The sequence below is a fragment of the Eurypyga helias genome, unplaced genomic scaffold (genome assembly GCF_000690775.1).
Source record: "Eurypyga helias isolate BGI_N326 unplaced genomic scaffold, ASM69077v1 scaffold47857, whole genome shotgun sequence".
Classification (NCBI taxonomy): Eukaryota; Metazoa; Chordata; class Aves; order Eurypygiformes; family Eurypygidae; genus Eurypyga; species Eurypyga helias.
In genome coordinates this window covers 1-19,900 of record NW_010264552.1, presented here as the reverse complement: position 1 = coordinate 19,900, position 19,900 = coordinate 1, and the positions used below count along the sequence as shown (strand labels likewise).

Sequence of the window (19,900 nt, the reverse complement as noted above, 5' to 3'; positions counted from 1 at the left end):
GTGTGCAGAAAGGAGAATTTCTACACTGAGTTAAATAAAATAATTTCACATAGTAAATATGTGTCAGAGTTTTCCCCCTAACACCTCTGGATCTAACTTTTCAGTCATTCTTATTTATGTGATAAATACAAAACTGTAACACTTTGGAGGAAGTATGTGTGTGTGTGTGTATTTGTATAGATCCATGAACTTTATGAAGAGAGGAGACATATCTGGCTGGTAAAATGCGAAGCTGGTGTACGATTTCACTGATTCATAGGCTGGTTTTTGTTAGTTGGAACATACTGGCATTTTGTCAGGCTACATGTTAGTGTGTGCATCATCTTCTTGGGTACCCAAAGTTGTTTCTGGTCCGCTCATTTGGGTTGAAATATGTAGCAGGTTTTGTCTTTTCCTCCTCAAGCAGAAATAAATTATACTCCCAGCTCCAACTATAGAAAGGGCTAGAAGAACAATCAACCAAATGATGCCAGCGGAAAGTACGTTCTTCATTTTCCCTTCTGAAAGTGGATGAAATGGAATTAACACCTTTCATCTTAACACATTTCACAATCTGGTAATAAATGGGGTTTCTTTAACCAGAAGTCAGACAAATGCAATATGCATGTAGATTTTCAGTTCACTGAGTGGTTTGGGGTTTTTTTTTACTAACTAAAACAAACAGAATGTAATTAAATCTGATCAAAACCCATTTTGCTTCAGAATAACCTCTATTTCCTATATCTAGACACAGATTAAATGTATGGACTTTTCATGTCTAAAAGTTCTCAATATTAATACCTAGAAACTATATATTCTTGTTGCATTTGAGCATCTCCTTATGTTTCTACTTAAAAGGAAGTATGCTTACCTGTGTTTTCTGTTGACATTTCTGTGTTTTCAGGAGCTTTTGGAAAGAAAAGAAAATGTTTATTCTGAATGCTTTAAAAAATGGAAGAGGCATTTTAAACTTCCTAAATCCAGATGCTCCTGACAATTCTCCTGAATCCACTTGCTGATGACAGTTGCCATCCCAGAGAGATGGAGCTAAGCATGTGTAAACCTCTAGTAGGATGATTGGCTCTTTCATTCCAAGAGCATCTGACCTCCTCAGTCAGGGTACCCAACAAGACATTAAATTAGTCAGATTTCTGTTATTTCTAAAAGTGTTTTCAAATATGTTCATTTCTGAGAAACTTCCCACAGGATCCTTAATCATTTAAGGTGTTTTGTGAAAGAGGAAAAATTTCCTGAATGGAGACCTTGAGTGTTAGAAATGTATCATGAGCATTTTACTTGAGCTGAGAAGGATCTTCTGTCGGAGACAACCATTCCGGGTGGATGTGATTCCTATGGTAATTGCACTTCCTAAACTTAGCAGATAAGGGAACAGTGAACAGGAATATGAAGTTTAACCAAACAAAATGTTCATGTTCTGGACCATTTTCATTTAATCTCAGTTGGTAATCAAAAACTCATGCATTTTCTTGCAGATTATAATTTTGCTATCAGGATAGTACCAGCGTTTTATTAAACATTATTCTATCATACTGTAGGTAAAGAGTGCCACAAGGATGTATGTTATCATTCTTCAAATCCATTAGCTCAGAGGACAGTAATGAAAGGAATCACTGATTCCAGCATTTCTACAAGACAGAGTTTTCATTGCACTCATCAGAACAAGCTTTTTTTTTTTTTAGAATATATTAATCTGAAACTAAACAAAACATTGTTTTTTAAGCCTGTATTTGTGTGCTATTGGAGGGGAAATTATACTGAAAACTGTCTTTTTATTAAAAGTGAGTGGTCTTTGACCATTCTTTTACCTAAACCTAGGAGTCTGAAGTATTCATGGTGGCTGCATGGGGCTGATGGCAATTTTACAGGATTTATGGGACAGAGCCTTCTCATTCAGAAGCCACATGGGGCTCCTCAGTATTTAGGCAGCTGAATCCTGCTATTAAGGTCTATAGGTTTTGCACACAAGCTTATAATGTTTTGCATTTTTATGTTATGCAATGAAAATGTATTATCAGGCATTATTAACCTTAATGCATTACAAATATTACTTACTTTTTGTTTTTTTACAGACAAATCCTTTTTTGAAAGAACAGACATTGGTGTTCCAGTAGCCAGACAATGCACATACTTCTCCACACTCTTTATGCCTTGCGTTTGAAGGTTCTCCTATTTGCCAGTTGACAAAATCCATTGCAGATTTGTCTGTCCATAACCACTCTCCTAGGATTTAAAATGACCATATGTGTATAAAACACAGGGATTTATACAAGTAAGGTAAGATGTGATGGGGAAAAAAAATTATAACATAAAGAGATAGTTAGATGTTTCAGTTACATTTCTAAGCATATGTAAGCATGCTTTAAAATAAACTTTGTTTATTTTTTAGGCATGTGTATTCTGAAGCCTACAGAGTTGATTTCTAATACAACATATCATCATTTTGTATGATATGATAATGTATGATTAAATATTGAAATATTACCTCTGTCATTTTCCTTTAACCCTATCCAAAAGTTAGGTGATTTTCCATGAAGTATCTTAATGGTGTCTGCCAGAAAGTTTGCTTCAGTATAGTCTCCTATAGATACCAAATTTGCAGCTGAAAAAATATTGAGCACATCACAATGTCTTATTTTCTTACAGTGTAAGTCAATAAACAAATAAAAGGTATGCAAAAAGATATAAACAACACTGATTCTTGAATGTAATACTGATTAGTCTCATATGGTTATTATATCGCTATATTCTATTTTGAGCACGACTGTGAGCTGTATGGATGCAAATTAGCACAAAGACATGGATTTTTGTTTAGCCTTTAGTATATGAGAGTTAAACAACTCCTTCATCTCATTTGTTGTCCAGGCAGTGAGATATGATGAATAAACTGTGCCCTTGGAACTAGCAAAGACCACTGTCCTATGAGGTTGTGTCTCCCAGTTTGTACGCTGTGTGGATTCCCTCTTGTTTGGGGAAAGGAAAGCAAAACCAGCAGTCTGTACCTTAGTGGGACTCTGAAAGTGTTTATGTCCTTACCCTACTACTGATTTCCATGCAACTAGTAGGAATTTTATATTTCACCTTGTATTTGAGATATCAGATGCCTATGCCTCTGACAAAGTTCAGTTTTATTGTATAAAAGCATGCTCAGAAAAGCAAGCTAAAAAGCAGTAAGTTTGAAGTCTTAAAACAATTTGAGATTGGTTTAGCAATATCACCCACGATTTTATGTGTTTAATTACATCTTCAATCTTTCCAAAACAAAACATTCACCTAGTCGGGCACATTCCTGGCGAGCTTGAGACCAGCTTCTTTTTCTGGAGGCCTCAAAGTAATAGCAGTAACCATGGAAAGGTATCCAAGATTTGTGTCCTCTTGATTCAGGGCATTTCCCAGGAAGCTGTGGGGGCTCAGTAGGGGCCATGACTGGTAAGAGATCAGGTAGTTGGAATCCAGTTATTTTATAAAATTTATTTTTCCCATTATACTAAGACAATACAAAACAGACTATGTTAGGTTTGTCATCATAGAAGAAAAGAAATATGTTCTAAAACCAGCTTGAATATGGTTTTGCTTTTGTGTTGGAGAGCATATATTGCTTCATATTTTTTATCAAGGTGACTTGGAAGACACACTAATCTATAAGAAGTACAAAATCTGTCTAAAGATTATTTTTGTAATTACTGTAATCAATAAAATACCCAAATGCTTTTCTGGCATAAATAAATTCATAATTAGTTAAAATGCTTTTTTTAAAATATCTTCTGACTCTTCAGTCTCAGTTTTTGACAGGTTCAAAACCTTATAGCAGAAACTGTGATGGTGAATGAAAGTGTTGGTGTAATTAAACATGGCTAGCAGGATTTTCTTATCAAACTGCATCCTGAATAAATTCCATGGTGATGATGTAATGGGAAGATTTTGGATGATAAAATGAATGCAGATGGAATGAAAATTAAATGTTCTGCCAAATTACATTTTCTTCCTGAGTCTTCTACAGTCTATTTCTTTCCCTGCTAAAGAATGTTCAGCTCTTAAATTAGACTTCTAGAATATTAAAGGGGAAAGAGATGTTATATTTCAAATTGAGGATTTTTGTCAGTTACAACATTTTAGATTGTGATTTGGCATGTAATTATAAATTTTCTAATGCTTCAAGATCCTCCATAATGTTTACAAACATAAGAATATAGATAAATTGTGAAATCATGTTCATACTTATTTCCATAGAAATTATAAAAGCTTGTGCTTGGAAGGCTCCCCAGGGGTTATTTACTTCATCCTTGTGCTTACAGGTGACATGAAGTTGATATATAATTATATCATTTCTGACAGCTGTTTGTCCTGTCTGTTCTTAGAAACCTGTAGTGAAGGAGATTCCCTGACCTGTCCAAACTATTTATTAAATGCTTCTCTACTGATAAAATTAGAAGGTTTTCCTTGCCATATTTAACTCTGTTACTCCTTCCTAACTCATCAGACATAGGGAAGAATTTAATTCCACTCCTTAGGGCTCAATTTTAATTTTTAAAAATGATAATTTGGTCTCTCTTAGTCTTTCTTAGTCTTTTGTTCAACTCTAATTATAATCTTTCATTTTAATTCTTGTTTCTGGTCATCTGAAAACCCTAGTTGACTGAGAGCCTTTTCAAACTTTGGTTCCTCAAACTGGATACACATTTTCATCTGATGCCTAATCAAAACCAATCTCATAGCAAGGGAATGATGTTTCCTATTAGAATGAATAGTTAAGAAATGAATGAGTATTCAGTCCTTTCTTTCTTCGACTTTTGGTAATTATTACTATGAATTTATTTACTTCTGGGAAAAATGCATGACACTGTTTAGAGCTGGTTAGCCACTCATGTATCCCCGTATACTGGTGTATAAACCAAGTACTTTTCCAGTGGCTTATTATATTTAGCACATTTCATAAGTCGACACACTGTCTAGTTAAACCACTTATATTCAATTGCTTACCATACGATTTTTTACAGACAGAAAATAGTTTCTCCTTGCAAGAAGCTGTCTTCCAGGTGCCATCAGTGTCTAGGTAGACACATGCTAATGTCTGTTTTGGTTCCCCGCTGGACCACTTGCTGTAAACTAATCTCCATCTGTCAATCCATTGATACTTGCCATCGGTCTGGAAGCAAAATCTATATGGTAATTTCAAAGTTGTTGAGAGTGACATAGCTACTACACAGGATCCTCAAGAGGACCCTCATGTAATCAAGTATGGAATCATATGCTTACTAATGCCCCGTTTTTGTGCTTGTAAATGCTAATTACAACAAAATGTACAGTGTCTGTTATCCACAAATGGGAGTGCAGAATGATTTTTTTTCCCTGTCCTCCAAAATGTATCTAATATTAATTCATAGAGTTTTTCAAGCATTGGAAAATGGAAGGGAAAAAAGAGGAGGCATGAGAGAAGGTATAAAACTGGGGGTTAGATCAGACATCACGTTGGTGTGACCACCTAAATGTCTGCATGGAAAATGTGAGTGTGGGTGGGAGCGTTCATAATAAGCAGCACTGATCGCCTTCACTTTTGTTGTAGTTATCGTGACTGTGATTCTTTTTGAAGAGCGTAGCATCTCAAAACACACCTACCATCCAAATGTTCGCCCTCCCCTGTCATACAGCTGATGTAGACATCTCACAAACAGAAAGGATTTTTTTTCTTAATATTCTAACTTCTTACACTAATTGCCTTTTTAAACTGAAAAAAAATATATCCGTTGGTCAGTATGTACCACATCATGCAGCCTCCAGATTCCTTTAACTAATTCTTACTCCTGTTTCTGTCCACAGCTGTATTTTGCTACTGTTACCATAAACAAGACTACTCAGGTCTTAGATATGCAACCTGAGTTACGTCACTGATGAGTGAGGTACATAAACACATGGCAGGAGGGCAGGATGCATATTGTGGCTGGAATATCTTTTAGATTAAAAAAAAAAAAAACAACAAAACCCAAAAAAAATCGAAATGTGGGAGATTTTACAATGTATTTTCAAGACCCTTTAAATTACTCCAGACAACACACAGTATTGTTAAATACTGGTTTGCAGGAGCATTTCCTTGTGCTAAAGCATGTAAGAGTTCTTAGTTCATTAAAATCTCCACTCTGTGAGTCTTATTTGAAGAGCCCCAGTGTAAATGTACTGATGTAACATGCTGTTTTCAGCACTTCACTGGCAGAAATTCCTATAGGTTACAAGATGACAGCATAAAGTAAGATCAGGTCCAGTGCCAGCTTGACTACCTATGTGTAACGTGTGTGTTCTTACCGCATTACTTTTAAGACCAATCCACAGAGGCTCTCCATATTCCTGTGCAAGAAGGAACAACAGTGCCTGGCTATACGGGTCTAAGATGCTGGCAAGTTCTGAGGCATTGTTATTGCAGTTTTTCTGTGCTTCCTCCCAACTCATTTTGAAATGGATGACAGAATAGCTAATGCCACCAGAATGGTCAAAAGCAAGGTCCAGCACTGTTGCTGATGACTTAAAGAGTTCAGGATCTGTAGAAATAAGGAGAAAAAAACCCACCCCAATAACAGTTAAATCTGGAGGCCATATATTTGACTTGAGCGACTGAACAACATCCTCGTTTTTTACAAACCTAGTAGAAAATTGCTGATGGAATGGAACACCTTCTCATTAGTTGTTTAGAAGTAATATAACTTTGGAACAACAGTGAACTTTCTGGATGAAAGAAGTACATTTTCAGCCTCTGAGTATTTTGAATCAGTAAATTCACAGTATGTAATATTGCAGAGGTAAATACACCCCATCAGTCAAAAACAACACACCTACCCTGCGTGTTTTCAAAATACTCTGCATCTTAGCAGCTTTGTGACTATCAGGATTATTTAGATAAATGTAAATCTTACCAATTATGATAACCTGTAGATCATTATGATGTCATGTAATTAAAATGTTTGTGGGTTATAGTGATTTAATTACCTGTTTAAAAATATAATAATTATGCTTTCCTAAATTCTGATATTTTATTTATCATTCTTTCTCCAAAACATTGCTTTGTAACACTTGGATGCAAGATAGACCCTTAGGTTTTACTCATCCCTTAGCAAAAAAAACCCAAAAAACCCAACCAACCACCAACAACAAAAATACGACACCCCACACCAAAAAAACAACCAAAAAAATCCAAACTGATCTAAAGCATGTTAAACAAGAAAAGTGATTTTAATCCTTGTAGTATAAATTTCAAGATTGCCGATACAGAACTCACCACTATTCTTCTGGCATATATACCCTCTGGACTTATAACACTCCTCATTGTTCCATTTTCCTGTGTCATCAGCATGACCTCTCTTCAGAGAAACACAATCAAACTATTGGAGTAAGGGAAAGAATGTGAGAACATTGATATTAGAAGTTATAAAACAAAATACTATAACACCTTGGGGAGTTTCATTCCTTTTTTCTTTTGAATTCTGATATTGTAGGGTTTGTATTGCAACTATAGAAACACCATCCTTTTACCCTTTTCTGTCCTTTCTGGCCTCCTCTGTGGTGGCCAGCTCCACCTTGGTACTGTCTTGTTAATCTTTAGCTCAGCCTGCTTGTTGATTTGGTTATTTTCAAGGAGACATACTTGAAAATTGACTTGAAAATAGACTATTATTTTAAAGGACATTCTGTCACACCTTTTGTCTCGACTGATGAGCAACTATCAGTAAGTTTTTTGAATAGGAATGAAGTAAAAATAAATGGAGGTCATGTTTTGTATTTGGCTTGCAAAGTCAACTTAAAATTAATGGTTATTCTTGACAGAATCATCTAAATGGTGGTCCTTGACAGAGTTATCACCAGCTGCAGTTCTTAGGATTTTTCTTTCAGCTACACCAGATTGGGTGATGAGTGCTTAAGCCGGAATTTCAAGTTTATTACAACCTGCAGCAGCCTACTAAGTTGCCATGCAGAAGTTTTAGGAACATCTGTTTTAGTGGCTCTTGACTCTAGCTTTTTAAGCTTGAGTAAATTTTGATGTTATTTCACTCCTTTGAAAAGGATCCTCTGAAGGGGAAAGCAGTTAGTATCTTGAAGGTGAAGGACAAAAGTAGAATGCACCTTTGCACATGTATTTTTTTGGCCTGCTTGATACTTCCAAGGAGGATTATTGGAGCAGCAGTAAGGTTGGGCTATGTATTGTGCTGTAACCTATATGTCTTCTTTCATGCCTGGCCAATGGCTAGATGGGCAAGACCAGAATGAATTGGCTCAGGTGCAGGTTAGGGTGGTTGTGTAGAGGTATGATTTCTGTATTCTCTAGGGGTGTGGATACCAAAATGAAGGGAAGCTGGACAGTAAGTGGAATGACATAGTGTGAAGGGCAAGTTCTGATAGCAAGGTATGGAAATAAATGGAAGAAAGGTAATGTGGGTATGCAAATCAGGCTCTATTGGTCTGAATATGTAGAATACTATTTATTTACATCATTCTGAGGTACTAGCAGTGAATTGGTTTTGATTGATTTAGAAATTAGTTGACATCCTTTGCCCTTAGCAATTCAATTACAATTTTAAATAGGGAAGAAATAGAAAAAAATTAAAGTCTTTCCACTTGCATTCTCTCCTCCTTCCTTTTCAGACATGAGTTAACCGGTCAGACGTGAAAATATTTCTGACGTGTTAAGTTCTAAAAACCTGATGTTGCATTTATATTCTCTGCAAAATGAACAGCAAATTACTATGAAAAAGAAAACTTTATTCAATCTATCCAATCTTTATTCAATCTGTCCATTGCCATTTTTGTGCTCTGAGATAGCTAGAATACTCAAACATTGAATCTTTTTATCACTAATCCTCATGTGAAGATAGATGATGAACTTGGGGAGGAGTCTGAGCCAGTGTCTGTAGCAAAATGGTCTGTTTACTGAAGGGATATCGCTCCTCAGATTTAACTCGATAGTAAATGCTAAGTGGTATTTACCTGTTGCAAATTGTGGCCATCTTCTGGATGTAGACTGGGAAACAAAACAGGTTCTACAAGTTTTGGGGAATCTAGAGCCCAGTTTGTGTAGGAGACAGCACTGCCATCACTCCAAACAAAGTTGAGTTCACTGAGTATATCATTCAAGCCAATCCAGGGATCATTTGAAACATCCTTCAAATGGTAAGTGAGAAAAGCTAGAAATAAAGCCAGTAGAAAAGATGACCATGTCATGTCATCAGCCAAGACATTTGCTCATAAACAAATTCTTAACTATCGCATTTGTTAAAGTCTTGTAAATACATTTTAATTAGCGTTCAATCAGAAATTTACCCAAGTTTATTATTTCAAGGTTATGCCAAGCCTTTGCCTGTGAAAAGTCTCAAAGACTGAAGTTATTTGGAACAATGAATCAAGATTGGAAAATGGAAAGGTATAAAAAACCTGCCTGATCACAGTGTTGTCTAATGAGTTATTTCAACACTCAGGATGAGCTGATGGACTGATGGAAATGTATACAGCTGCAGTGGAAGCCTGGGAATATAGGCAAGGTGAAAATGTGCCTTCCTCTGACACCCTACTGCTGAATTAAGTTGCAGAATTTAGGCAGTCATTTCAGAGAGGTTTAGTAATATAACCCTTTCTTTTTCTGGCAGAAACAGAACGTGGATTCCTTTTCTTTCTCTGTGTCTAAAACTACAAATTCCAGGTCAGGATTTGTTATTTTATGCTAATTCATACCCTATAAATAATGTAAAGCAGTTTGCATGGAACAGGAGGAAGCAACCCTTGGCATCACTAGCATGCCCTAGACAGATAGTTCTATTTCTTCCACAAAACTTCCATGCCGTATAACCCATATTGACTATACCTATTATAAAATATATGTATTTACATACTGCCTCTTTTTGTCATGTTCTTCTGAAAACAGGGAGGTTTAGATTAGATATCAGGAAGAAATTCTTCACAGAGAGGGTGGTGAGGCACTGGAACAGGTTGCCCAGAGAAGCTGTGGATGCCCCATCCCTGGATGTCTCCAAGGCCAGGCTGGATGTGGCTTTGAGCAACCTGGTCTAGTGCAAGGTGTCCCTGCCCATGGCAGGGGGGTTGGAGCTAGATGATCTTTAAGGTCCCTTCCAACTCAAACCATTCTAAGATTCTAAGATTCTTTGGAGGAAATGACCACTGTATACAGATTAAATGCTTTCTGTTACCTAAAGGGCACTTGTGCTATACCTTGTACTTGTTCATTATGTATGCTTGCCAAGTTTCCTCCAAGGCTCATACAAGTTCTTCTTGCAGTACTCCAGTACTCATAGGAAGAGCCAAAAAATTTGTAACACTAGGGAAAAATTAATATAGACTGTTAGTAAGTGACAGCAAGAGGAATTTAGGTTTGAATTATGCTAGTTTAAGTAGTAATTAGCCTAATTCAGACCCATAAAACAATTTTCCATAGTTAACAGGGATGCAGCTCTGGAGCCAACACCATTCAGAAATTTTAAATTTACTCTGTCTTCAGTGGGAGTCTGATGAGAATCTAATGTGTTACCTAACTCACAGATTTTGAGAAGGCATACTTCACCATTAGTAAAAGACAAAAAGATGCTGACTCTATAAGAAAAGCCCAGCTCAGGGTTTCGTGTGCAATCATATGAAATTTTTGCAAAACATTTTTTACCTAGAGCCTATGGTCAGTGTGCACTTGTGTATTCAGCCTTTTCATTTTACTGCTCTTTTATTAATGGAAATTTATATGTCATGACTTCTTAAAAAGTGCATAGTCATCGCATTACCACTACACATTTACCCTGAAATAGTTTTGGTAATTCTGAGTGTACCTAGCATGCCCTATCCACAGACCTCACCCTCTGCTGTGTGGCACACTAGTAGCACTGTCAGAGAATCACCTTTCATAGTTTGTGGAAAATAACTCTGATGATTGTAACAGAAGTGCAAAACCAGTGTACTGGCATAAACTCTACTGGTGTGAGTATCCATGGGTGCCTTCATAACAATACTGTATATATTAGACAATAGAACACTTGCTTAGTAAGCCCATCATTTGTCCCGTTTGGAAAGAGGCAAGCATTACGCTGAAGCCGCTTTGGAAAGATTTGTCCTTATTTCTGATTTGCTTCAGCTCAAATGACTGATTTTACGCTATAGTTGGTGCTTTCAGTTGAATTCAGTTACTTTTTTTTTAAAGTATATACAATGTAGCAGTTTGCCCTATGTATCTCAGATGACCAATTCTCAGAAAAACAATTAAGAACCTGTAAAATCAGGTCTTGTAAGAATTAGGCAACTACTCTAATTTTGAATGTAACTTTGGATAATCACTGCAAAATATATCTTTAAGTACCTTCACAAGGATTAATATTGTGCTTAGATGGATGTTAGCATACCTGATTTTTAAATAAAAGCCAATCTTCAGGACATCCTCCAGGAGTCGAAGGTACCGCTGAAGGAAGTGTTGCATTTATAAAACTTCTGTGCCTCTCACAGATATATCCATTTGAAAACCCACAGCTGACATCATTCCACAAGCCTGAAATCAATTTAAATATAGGTAATAAGATGCTGAATAAGGTTGAAACTTGTGGGAAAGTGAACTGGCTTTTGTGATTTTAGGTTCAAAATCAATCTGCCTGGGTATTTGAGAGAACATGCTTCAGCTCAATTCTGCCTCCCATCATCACTGCTTACAGGAGGACTTTGGTCTAGCTGTGACTGTGGCCATACGAGATGGAGGATACAGCATCTCTGTGAACTCTGAGTAGAACACACACAAACAGCTTTGTTGCACTGAAACATGCAAGTGTAAAGTAACATTTTATCAGTGAAAACATCATAAAATGTGAAACTTCATATACGTTCTATTCCTTTGCTAACTATTCTCCAATTATTTTTTTAAAAGACCAAGTTGCTGTTGATTTAAGTAGAACATATTTTTTGTGCAGCTGAAAAATCAGTAATCAAATTGTTCCTATTTGTAAGGGACATTGCTTATTCCCTAATAAAATAATTTTCTTATATTCCACTTTTGTGGCTAATATTGCCCCTGCAGAAACCTCAGATATAAGGGCTATACTTTATTATGCATATTTTTTTCAAATTTCCAGAAAGAATGGATTAAAGTTGGCAAGATAATTTTAGCAAATGGTGGAAGAGGAGGACCCATACTGTGTTGTACAGTACCCATACACTACCCATAAATTACTTTTTAAAAATAGTTGTGTAACTCACCATCTTTTTTGTTTAAGACCACACAATTTTCTTGAGCATCTGCAAAGTTGGGCTCACCCTGTGCCCAAGCTGCATAGTGCACTGGGCTTCCATCCATCCAACTGAAAAATAATAACAAGAAAATGGTATTGGTTGCTCAGACAATGTTCATGGAATGGTTCAGAAAAATCTACCTTAATGTGATAAAAATGTATGGGAAAAAAAAATCATAACTGAGTCTGTAAATTGAGTTTCCATTAGGATTAAAAGACCTTAGCTGATGAAATCCCTGCATGTCAACTCAAAGAACAAAAATACTTTTATTTTTAACAGACAGTATCTATGTACTCATAGCATGAATATTTCCTTTTAAAATGCCATTTAAAGCAGTGTTTTTACAATGTAGTTAAACCAAGGGAGAGTACACATTTCAACATGCAGTATAACTCTGAATCTGCATTTAACTCCCTTGAAGTGGTCCCTCCAGAAGGAACTCTGATGGTACAAAACTTCTACAATCCCTTTTTATGAAACTTGGTGTAGCTTATTTACCTACCTAAACTGTTGATCAGCATTCTGAAGTAACCCTATGAGATAGGACTTCAATTTGCCATTTTTTAAGATCTAAACACAAAAATGTACTTTTAGTTAGTGCATTCTAATATTTAGTAATTATCTAATAGAAAAAAGTGTAATTTTTGTGCTATGGAAGCAGATAGATGACTATAACTTTTTGAAGTAGATACCTTAAAACACATACTTTTGCTTTATTTTCTTTATTGCTGCTTTCCCAGTTTTGGCTGCATTTCTGGTATGATCAAAGCTTTCAGAGTTGTGTTCTCAGTTTAAAAAGTAAAAAGGAAGACTTGAGAAAAAAATTAGTATACAATTTTTTGGTACTTTCCTGTTCTTAAGCAGCCATGTAATTCCTGTGTCACTCTGTGAAGACACAGAGTAAATTTAAAATTTGTGAGTGGTTTTGGCTCCATTCCAGTGTCCTCTTCTTTCATATTCTTTCCCACATAATCATAGAACCATTTAGATTAGAAAAGACGTGTAAGATCATCAACTCCAACTATAAACAGTGCCAAGTCCCACTAAACCATGTCCCTGTACACCACATCTCCACATCTCTTAAATACCTCCAGGGATGGTGACTCCACCACTTCCCTGGGCAGCCTATTCCAGTGCTGGATAGCACTTTTGGTGAAGAAATTTTTCCTGATATCCAGTCTAAACCTCCCCTCTAAACTTGAGGCTGTTTCCTTTTGTCCCATCACTTATCACTTGGGAGAAGACACAAACCCTCCACCTATCTGCACCCTCCTTTCAGTTAGTTGTAGAGAGCAATAAGGTCTACCTTGAGCCTCCAGACTAAACAACCCCATAATAAAAGCAAGAATCTAATAGTGTGAAACAAAAGGAGGCTGTGTGACTACTTTGGTATTAGTAAACCAAACAGGATGATGGCAGGGGTCTGAGGCAACATCCATACTATTAAATAGGTACTCTGCCCCTGCCATGGCTTTGGCATGTGCCCATCAGAACCATATAAGGCAACATGTAGGCAGTGACCTTGAAATACATGAACAGTTTTGATAAGTGTTTTAGAGGAACTAATTCATGGAGGTCCTAGTTCATCAGTCCCTGACCTGGGCCAGGCTAAACCTTTCTTTGAAAGTTGTTTTTCTCAACAACATGATGTGGTATGTGACCCTCAGAGCTACACTGGCAGTATTCTCAAATTAACACTGAATTCTAAAATATGATAATCAGATGAGGGGTAGCCACCCTATCAAAAGTACAATTTTCTCAGCATATACCTTCATTGCTGCTTTCATATACATATATGTTTGGTCATGGACAGAACTCTATTTAGATCAGAATACAGAAGAATATTCCCACCCTAGTAAATGGTAAATTATTTTGTATTTATTTTCCTAAAGAGAAACTGTGTTCTGTAGAATAAATATTTTTCATTGTACATAAATCTACTGCTAATAAAATATAGTAATATAATGCAACAATTTTGCATTATATTGCAAAATAATATCATATCATATCGTTTATGCTTGTACTTCACAAGCATATGCAGCAGGGTATATAGGTTATGTATCGTAGATTTCCTCTTACACATTTCCACAAAAATTTTCTTTCACTGTTATTTGTAATAGTAGCAAGATCTCCATGATTATTTTTGCAGAATGTTCTGGCTTTCTCCATAGAGGTCTTTTCTGTGCTGAAAAAATATTGTTTATCTCCTTTTATAATCCAGCCATCTTCTGTGACTTCATACACTGCAACACAGAAGAGGAATTTTTTTTATTCTTCACAGTTCTTGCACAAAGCTGGTATTGGTACATGATACCACTGTTTAGATAAGAGACAATAAACAGCAGCTTACTAGCCGAAGGTCCCAGAGGTTCTGGTTTCAAGGGTGTCCCTGTAATTAGATGGGAAAAATATGAAGATGTAAAATGTTTCCCAAATTATTAGCTATTATAAGTGTTCAATTACTGGAAATTATCTTAACGTCTATCAATTTTTCATCTTTTACGTGTGCAATGCAGAACATATTGATATAATATCTTTTGTGCAGAGAAAAAATGGATGTTTAGGGAATAACAGCTGCATTACAGGCCTACATCTCTGTCTTGGTAGATTTTTTTGGTAAGTGCATCTTGTACATTCTGAATGTTTCCCAAATAAGATGACAGAAGGTAGTGTGAATTAGTACTTGTTTCTGAAAGAAAACTGAGGAGTGAAAATACTTCAATGTTGATATACTTTGCACAATAATAAGAGATTATTTATGGACAGTGTCTTGTAATTCAACAAGAAATTCAAATACTAATCAAATTTTTGGCTTAAAAGAATTTTGAATTTTAGTTTTATTCATTTATTTGGGAAACATTTTTTTTTTTTCTGTGAAACTACTTTATGAAGAATCACATTTGATTTAAAATCCACCAGCTTCAGACAAATAATGGAAATGAAAAATTTTCACATCACACAGAGTGGGATATTGGAGAAATGTTTCTCTAAACAGGTAAGGCCAAGAACTAAAAATGTAAAACAAACGTCACCTTTATAGTGTTTTTCCAGATGAATTCATTGTAATGTTTGTGTTGCTGTATGTGGAATTACATTAAATATAGTCTGTGACATACATGCTTGGATTAAAAAAAAAAGTCATGTCACCTTTTAAAAATAATGTCTTGTATGTTTGGTTAAAAGATTTTAAAGAAAAGATATATATCTTCAGGAAGTACAAAGTATTATGATTATTTCAGCATCGTTCAGTATGACATTATGTACTGCTGACTAATGATGGTAGTTTCTTCAGGCTATAATTTCTGCCATTCATATGTTAATAATAATTAACAGTATATAACTACTATTGCCACTTCTGCTAATGATTTTTAGTTGTGCTGATCAGTCAGGTGAGGACTTAGAAAGGAAGTTACCAGGAAAGGTATCTTCACATCTCTTTGAGATAGATGTCTATGACTATTTTTAAGTATGAGAAGCTGAAACAATGTGGCTTGGTCAGAATCAGATTATTTTGAATAATTCACGAGCACCAAAATTATCTTATTTAGATAAGTATTACTTTAAGCATTAACCCTTACTCCTTGTGTGAAGGAGCCCAGGGAGCCACCAAAGCAACGCTTCTGTTAGTCTTGGAAGTAAAATGTGTAACTCAATACAAAGCAGTAATTAAATCCTCTCTTATTTTACTGAATAGTACATTTGGGAAGAAAAAAAAAATAATTAAAACAAACAACCCAGAAGTATAATCATAGAAGAATTTCTTACTAGTATGAGAAGATGGGAGTCTGCTTATTCTCTTAAAGTATATAAATGTTGAAGCTTGGATTGCCATCTTTTCATTACAGCAAGCCTGTTGTTACAGGAGTCTCTTTACATGTCATCTTAGGAAGAGCATGACTCTAGTATGCTGGTAGTCTTGTGTAAATTAGAGTAGGTGACTAACGTGTCCTTGTGTAGCATTCTAGCTACCTGAGCAGAGAAGTGAAGTTGCACTTCACAAAGGATAAGGAAATTTAAAGTAATTTTTCTTTTTTTTTTTTTCAAATTGCAATCCTCTCTTACTCCCTGTCTGCCCCTTTAGCCCACAACATGGAAATTCCCTACAAATAAATGTTCCAAGAAACATACAGTTTCATGTCAATCAAAGCTTCTGTTTTGACAAACATCCACTTCTGTGCAGAGCAATCAGTTTTACCAGACCATAGGAATTTTTCAATCATAGGAATCATTTCCTATGGTTCTATAATTACATAAACATATGTATTTTCAACAAGGCTTATAATAGATTTTAAAAAAAAAGAAAACAACTTTATGATTAACACTTGAAACATTGTATTCTGAAAGTATTTATGTTTTGACCTATTTTTCCTTATGCAAAATTCCTGTGAAATCAACCTAATTTTCTACTTGCATGTAACATACAGAACTTCCTGTTTTGATAGAATGGCATTCAACTTATATTTCTTTCTAATGTGAGTTTAGAGTAAAAAATAACTTACCTTTCTTGATTTCACAAATCCAGTTATGACTGTATTCACAGTGCACCTTAATCCATGACATGGAAGAGTCTTCACTGATTGCTCCACAATATTCAAATGCAGTATTGTAAAAATAATTATTTTTCTTATAGTTCACCTACAGAAGAAACACAGCTTTGGTTTTTATTCCTATCATACAGGGAAAAAGGCTGTACTCTGGAATGAAAGAGAAGCTTCAAGCCACCCTTTATTTTCCTCCTATAGCTGTGTAGCATCTGCAAGAAAAATGAAAGGATCTGGGTTTATGCAGCACTTAACAGACTCTAGCAGTCCCATGAAAACTGAAATCAAATGAGGTTATGAATCAATAGGAGAGGAAAGGAACAAAGCAATATGTCACCCGATACTAATAAAAATCAGGAGAGAGACCTTTCTCATATATTTGCCACTTAGACAATCAATCATCTGTAGCTGTAACTAGTACTCCATATTACCACTGTTGCGATGACATAACCTCAGAGTTTAGGGGCCTTTTTATTTTCCAAACCAGGACAAAGAATGACGATTTAGAGTTACCCAGTTGCAAGGTAGACATTTTTGGGAACTCTTAGACAACTTTCATCCACACAAGTCAGGAAAACAGCTCCAACACTGAAAAAAGTCAGAACAAAGAAACTGGCATGGTCAAACACTCACTGGTGATCCATCACTCCAGGAAAGTCCACCATCAGGATCCAGACACTGCAAACCTATCCAGAAAGGCTGAGATGATGGTGGTTTTTTTCTAGAGTGTAAAAAATGTATCATGGAAAAAGAGTACATATGTGGTTAGCACTGCTAAATTTTGCAAGCTATGTTGGACAATAATTGCTTTCACACTTATTGAAGACTTCAAATAGAGTAGGAATTTTAAAAATACTAAAATGCTGTTGGTCAGCAAACTTTCATTAGCAAGTAAGTGAAGTTTACACCTTAAAACTTTCTACCCTGCAAACGGTTGTGTTGAAAACGTAGTACATCTTCACTGATATTGTGACTATAGTGTTCATTGAGAAATAAAACGTTCAGGTTTGCTGCAATTCACAATTTAGTTTCAAAATTATTCAGTGACCAAACTTAGAAATGGGTCTGAAGGAGAAGCATTCAACCAATTTGGTTGTTATGTTGGTATTGTGGGATTTTTTTTAAATTTAAAAGATTTGCGGATGATGACAGATTTTAGGAACTCCGAAAATGGCTTTGAAAATACTACTCATATGGAACATACTCTCTGTTCTTTTTCTTATGACTGTGATGATAAACAGATACAGATTTTCAACTAATTATCTTAGGAGCAACTCAGTAATATTATCATTTATTCCTATATAATGTACTGTTGCACCAAAATGCCAATTATTGGATATTTTGCTTACTTACATTATTAAATTTTCTATCACTGCTTGCTCGTCTTCACTTCTAATGGCAGCGAGGTCTCCTCCTATTTCTCTGCAGAAATCTCGGGCTTCAAACCATGTTTTCTTTTGGTTTTCTTCTCTCACAAAAACCTATAGGTACAGGAAGAACACTATGTTTATGACGTTAAAAATAAATCTGCTGATTGCCTTGCATAAGCAAAATGAGAAAACATTCCATTATAATCATCATATGTAATATGGATTCACGAGTATGCTAATTGGATAACCTTACATATCACTGATAGAGTGAGAACTGCAGTGATTTCCATGAATAGTTGTGTAAAAGCTTACTATATTTGTGCAATAATGTGCCATCCTCTGAAGTTCAGACACCTTATCTATTTGGCCCTCTTCTGTCTCCTGAGTAGGATTATTGGAAAAAATAATACTTACCCTGAAGCAAGAATTAGTGTTGTTGCTTGTATCCCAATACAAGGGACATTTAGAATCAGAAAGAGTTTCAGGAACAAGAGGAAGAGTAATTTTTTCCACTAGTTTTTTGCAGACAAATTTTGCCTTTACTTCACAGTTCTGAACATCCCATAGTCCAGCTGCATTTCCAGTCCTTAGGGCAACACAACCAGCTTGATTCCCTTCGTGATATATAAAAGAAAATAAAATTGTGTTTTAAAGTGGCTCCCTTGACATTTTTACAGCTTGAGGTACAAAATACTGAAATATTAAGTGTAGTGTTGAGTCAAAGGAGGAGCTTTGTAATAAGAGGAAACCAGCAAACGGAGTCCTTCATTATCTTCCCTCCCCTTTGAAAAGCTTTATAAGTGCATAAACAACCCCTTGTCTGCCTTTTTCTTATCCCACTCAGTGCAAGGATTTGGCAGCCTGTCGCCCAGGCTTGAAGGGATAAGGTCTCCCATCAGCCTCCCCTTCTCCAGACTAAACACCCCCAGTTCCCTCAGCCTCTCCTCACTGGACTTGTGCTCCAGACCCTTCCCCAGCTCTGTTGCCCTTCTCTGGACACGCTCCAGCACCTCAATGTCTGTCTTGTAGTGAGGGACCCAACACTGAACACAGCATTCGAGGTGTGGCCTCCCCCGTGCTGAGAATAGGTATCAAAGACCCTCCCATTTAAAATGCAGAATGTTCGTATGTGTCATCATGGATGTGTTTTAGTGAAGTTGGGAAACAATTTAGAATTACAATACAGAAAGTTGCTTAGTAGCATAAATTACTCCAATGGAAGAGTACCAGGCATTGCTGCGTTCCAGTTTGTGTAGAGAACACCTTCACCAGTCACCCACTTGAAGACCCCTTGTTCTTCCATGTTGGAGAGACCAATCCAAAAATACTTCTCAGAGCTCAGACCAACAAGGCTGGTCAGGAAGGCTTGCTCATATCTGAAATGACAGGAGTCAGATGGGGATTAAGCCTAGCTTTCCCTTAGTCTATCATTTCTCAACTTCCTGAACTACACAAGACTAGAATAAATTGAATCTCCATTAGGTTTCTTTTTATGTGGTAATATGTTGCTTAACGAGGTACCAGATGGACTAGCTTCAATAACAGGTGAAGCTGTGCTGTACTGAAAAAATCTCAAAAGCAGCTGTGATCTGTTCTTTCAGAGTAAAGTACTGGAAAATATGAATGTGTATATTTAGTCAGAAAAGACATACTGTATTTATTTGTTTTTCTCTCCAGAAAAAGGATATACTGTTTTTCTGGTTTCACTTTTTCTCTTCCCACCTCCTCACCCCCACCAACGCC

General features: G+C 36.0%; 1 protein-coding gene across 1 annotated transcript; it reads right to left on the bottom strand.

Annotated features, from left to right (window-relative positions):
* Positions 1-300: 300 nt before the first annotated feature.
* On the bottom strand, positions 301-19,533 carry LOC104503681 (macrophage mannose receptor 1-like; the record flags this gene model as incomplete). The annotated part of the gene is made up of 20 exons (XM_010156413.1): positions 301-500; positions 851-886; positions 2,053-2,220; positions 2,483-2,599; positions 3,271-3,423; positions 4,978-5,143; positions 6,295-6,527; positions 7,262-7,364; positions 8,965-9,161; positions 10,201-10,306; positions 11,373-11,515; positions 12,214-12,314; positions 12,749-12,816; positions 14,326-14,489; positions 14,597-14,635; positions 16,746-16,881; positions 17,421-17,508; positions 18,141-18,268; positions 18,572-18,771; positions 19,385-19,533. Coding segments are annotated over 20 exons (2,695 nt in total), but the record flags the coding sequence as incomplete, so codon positions are not given.
* Positions 19,534-19,900: the final 367 nt, after the last annotated feature.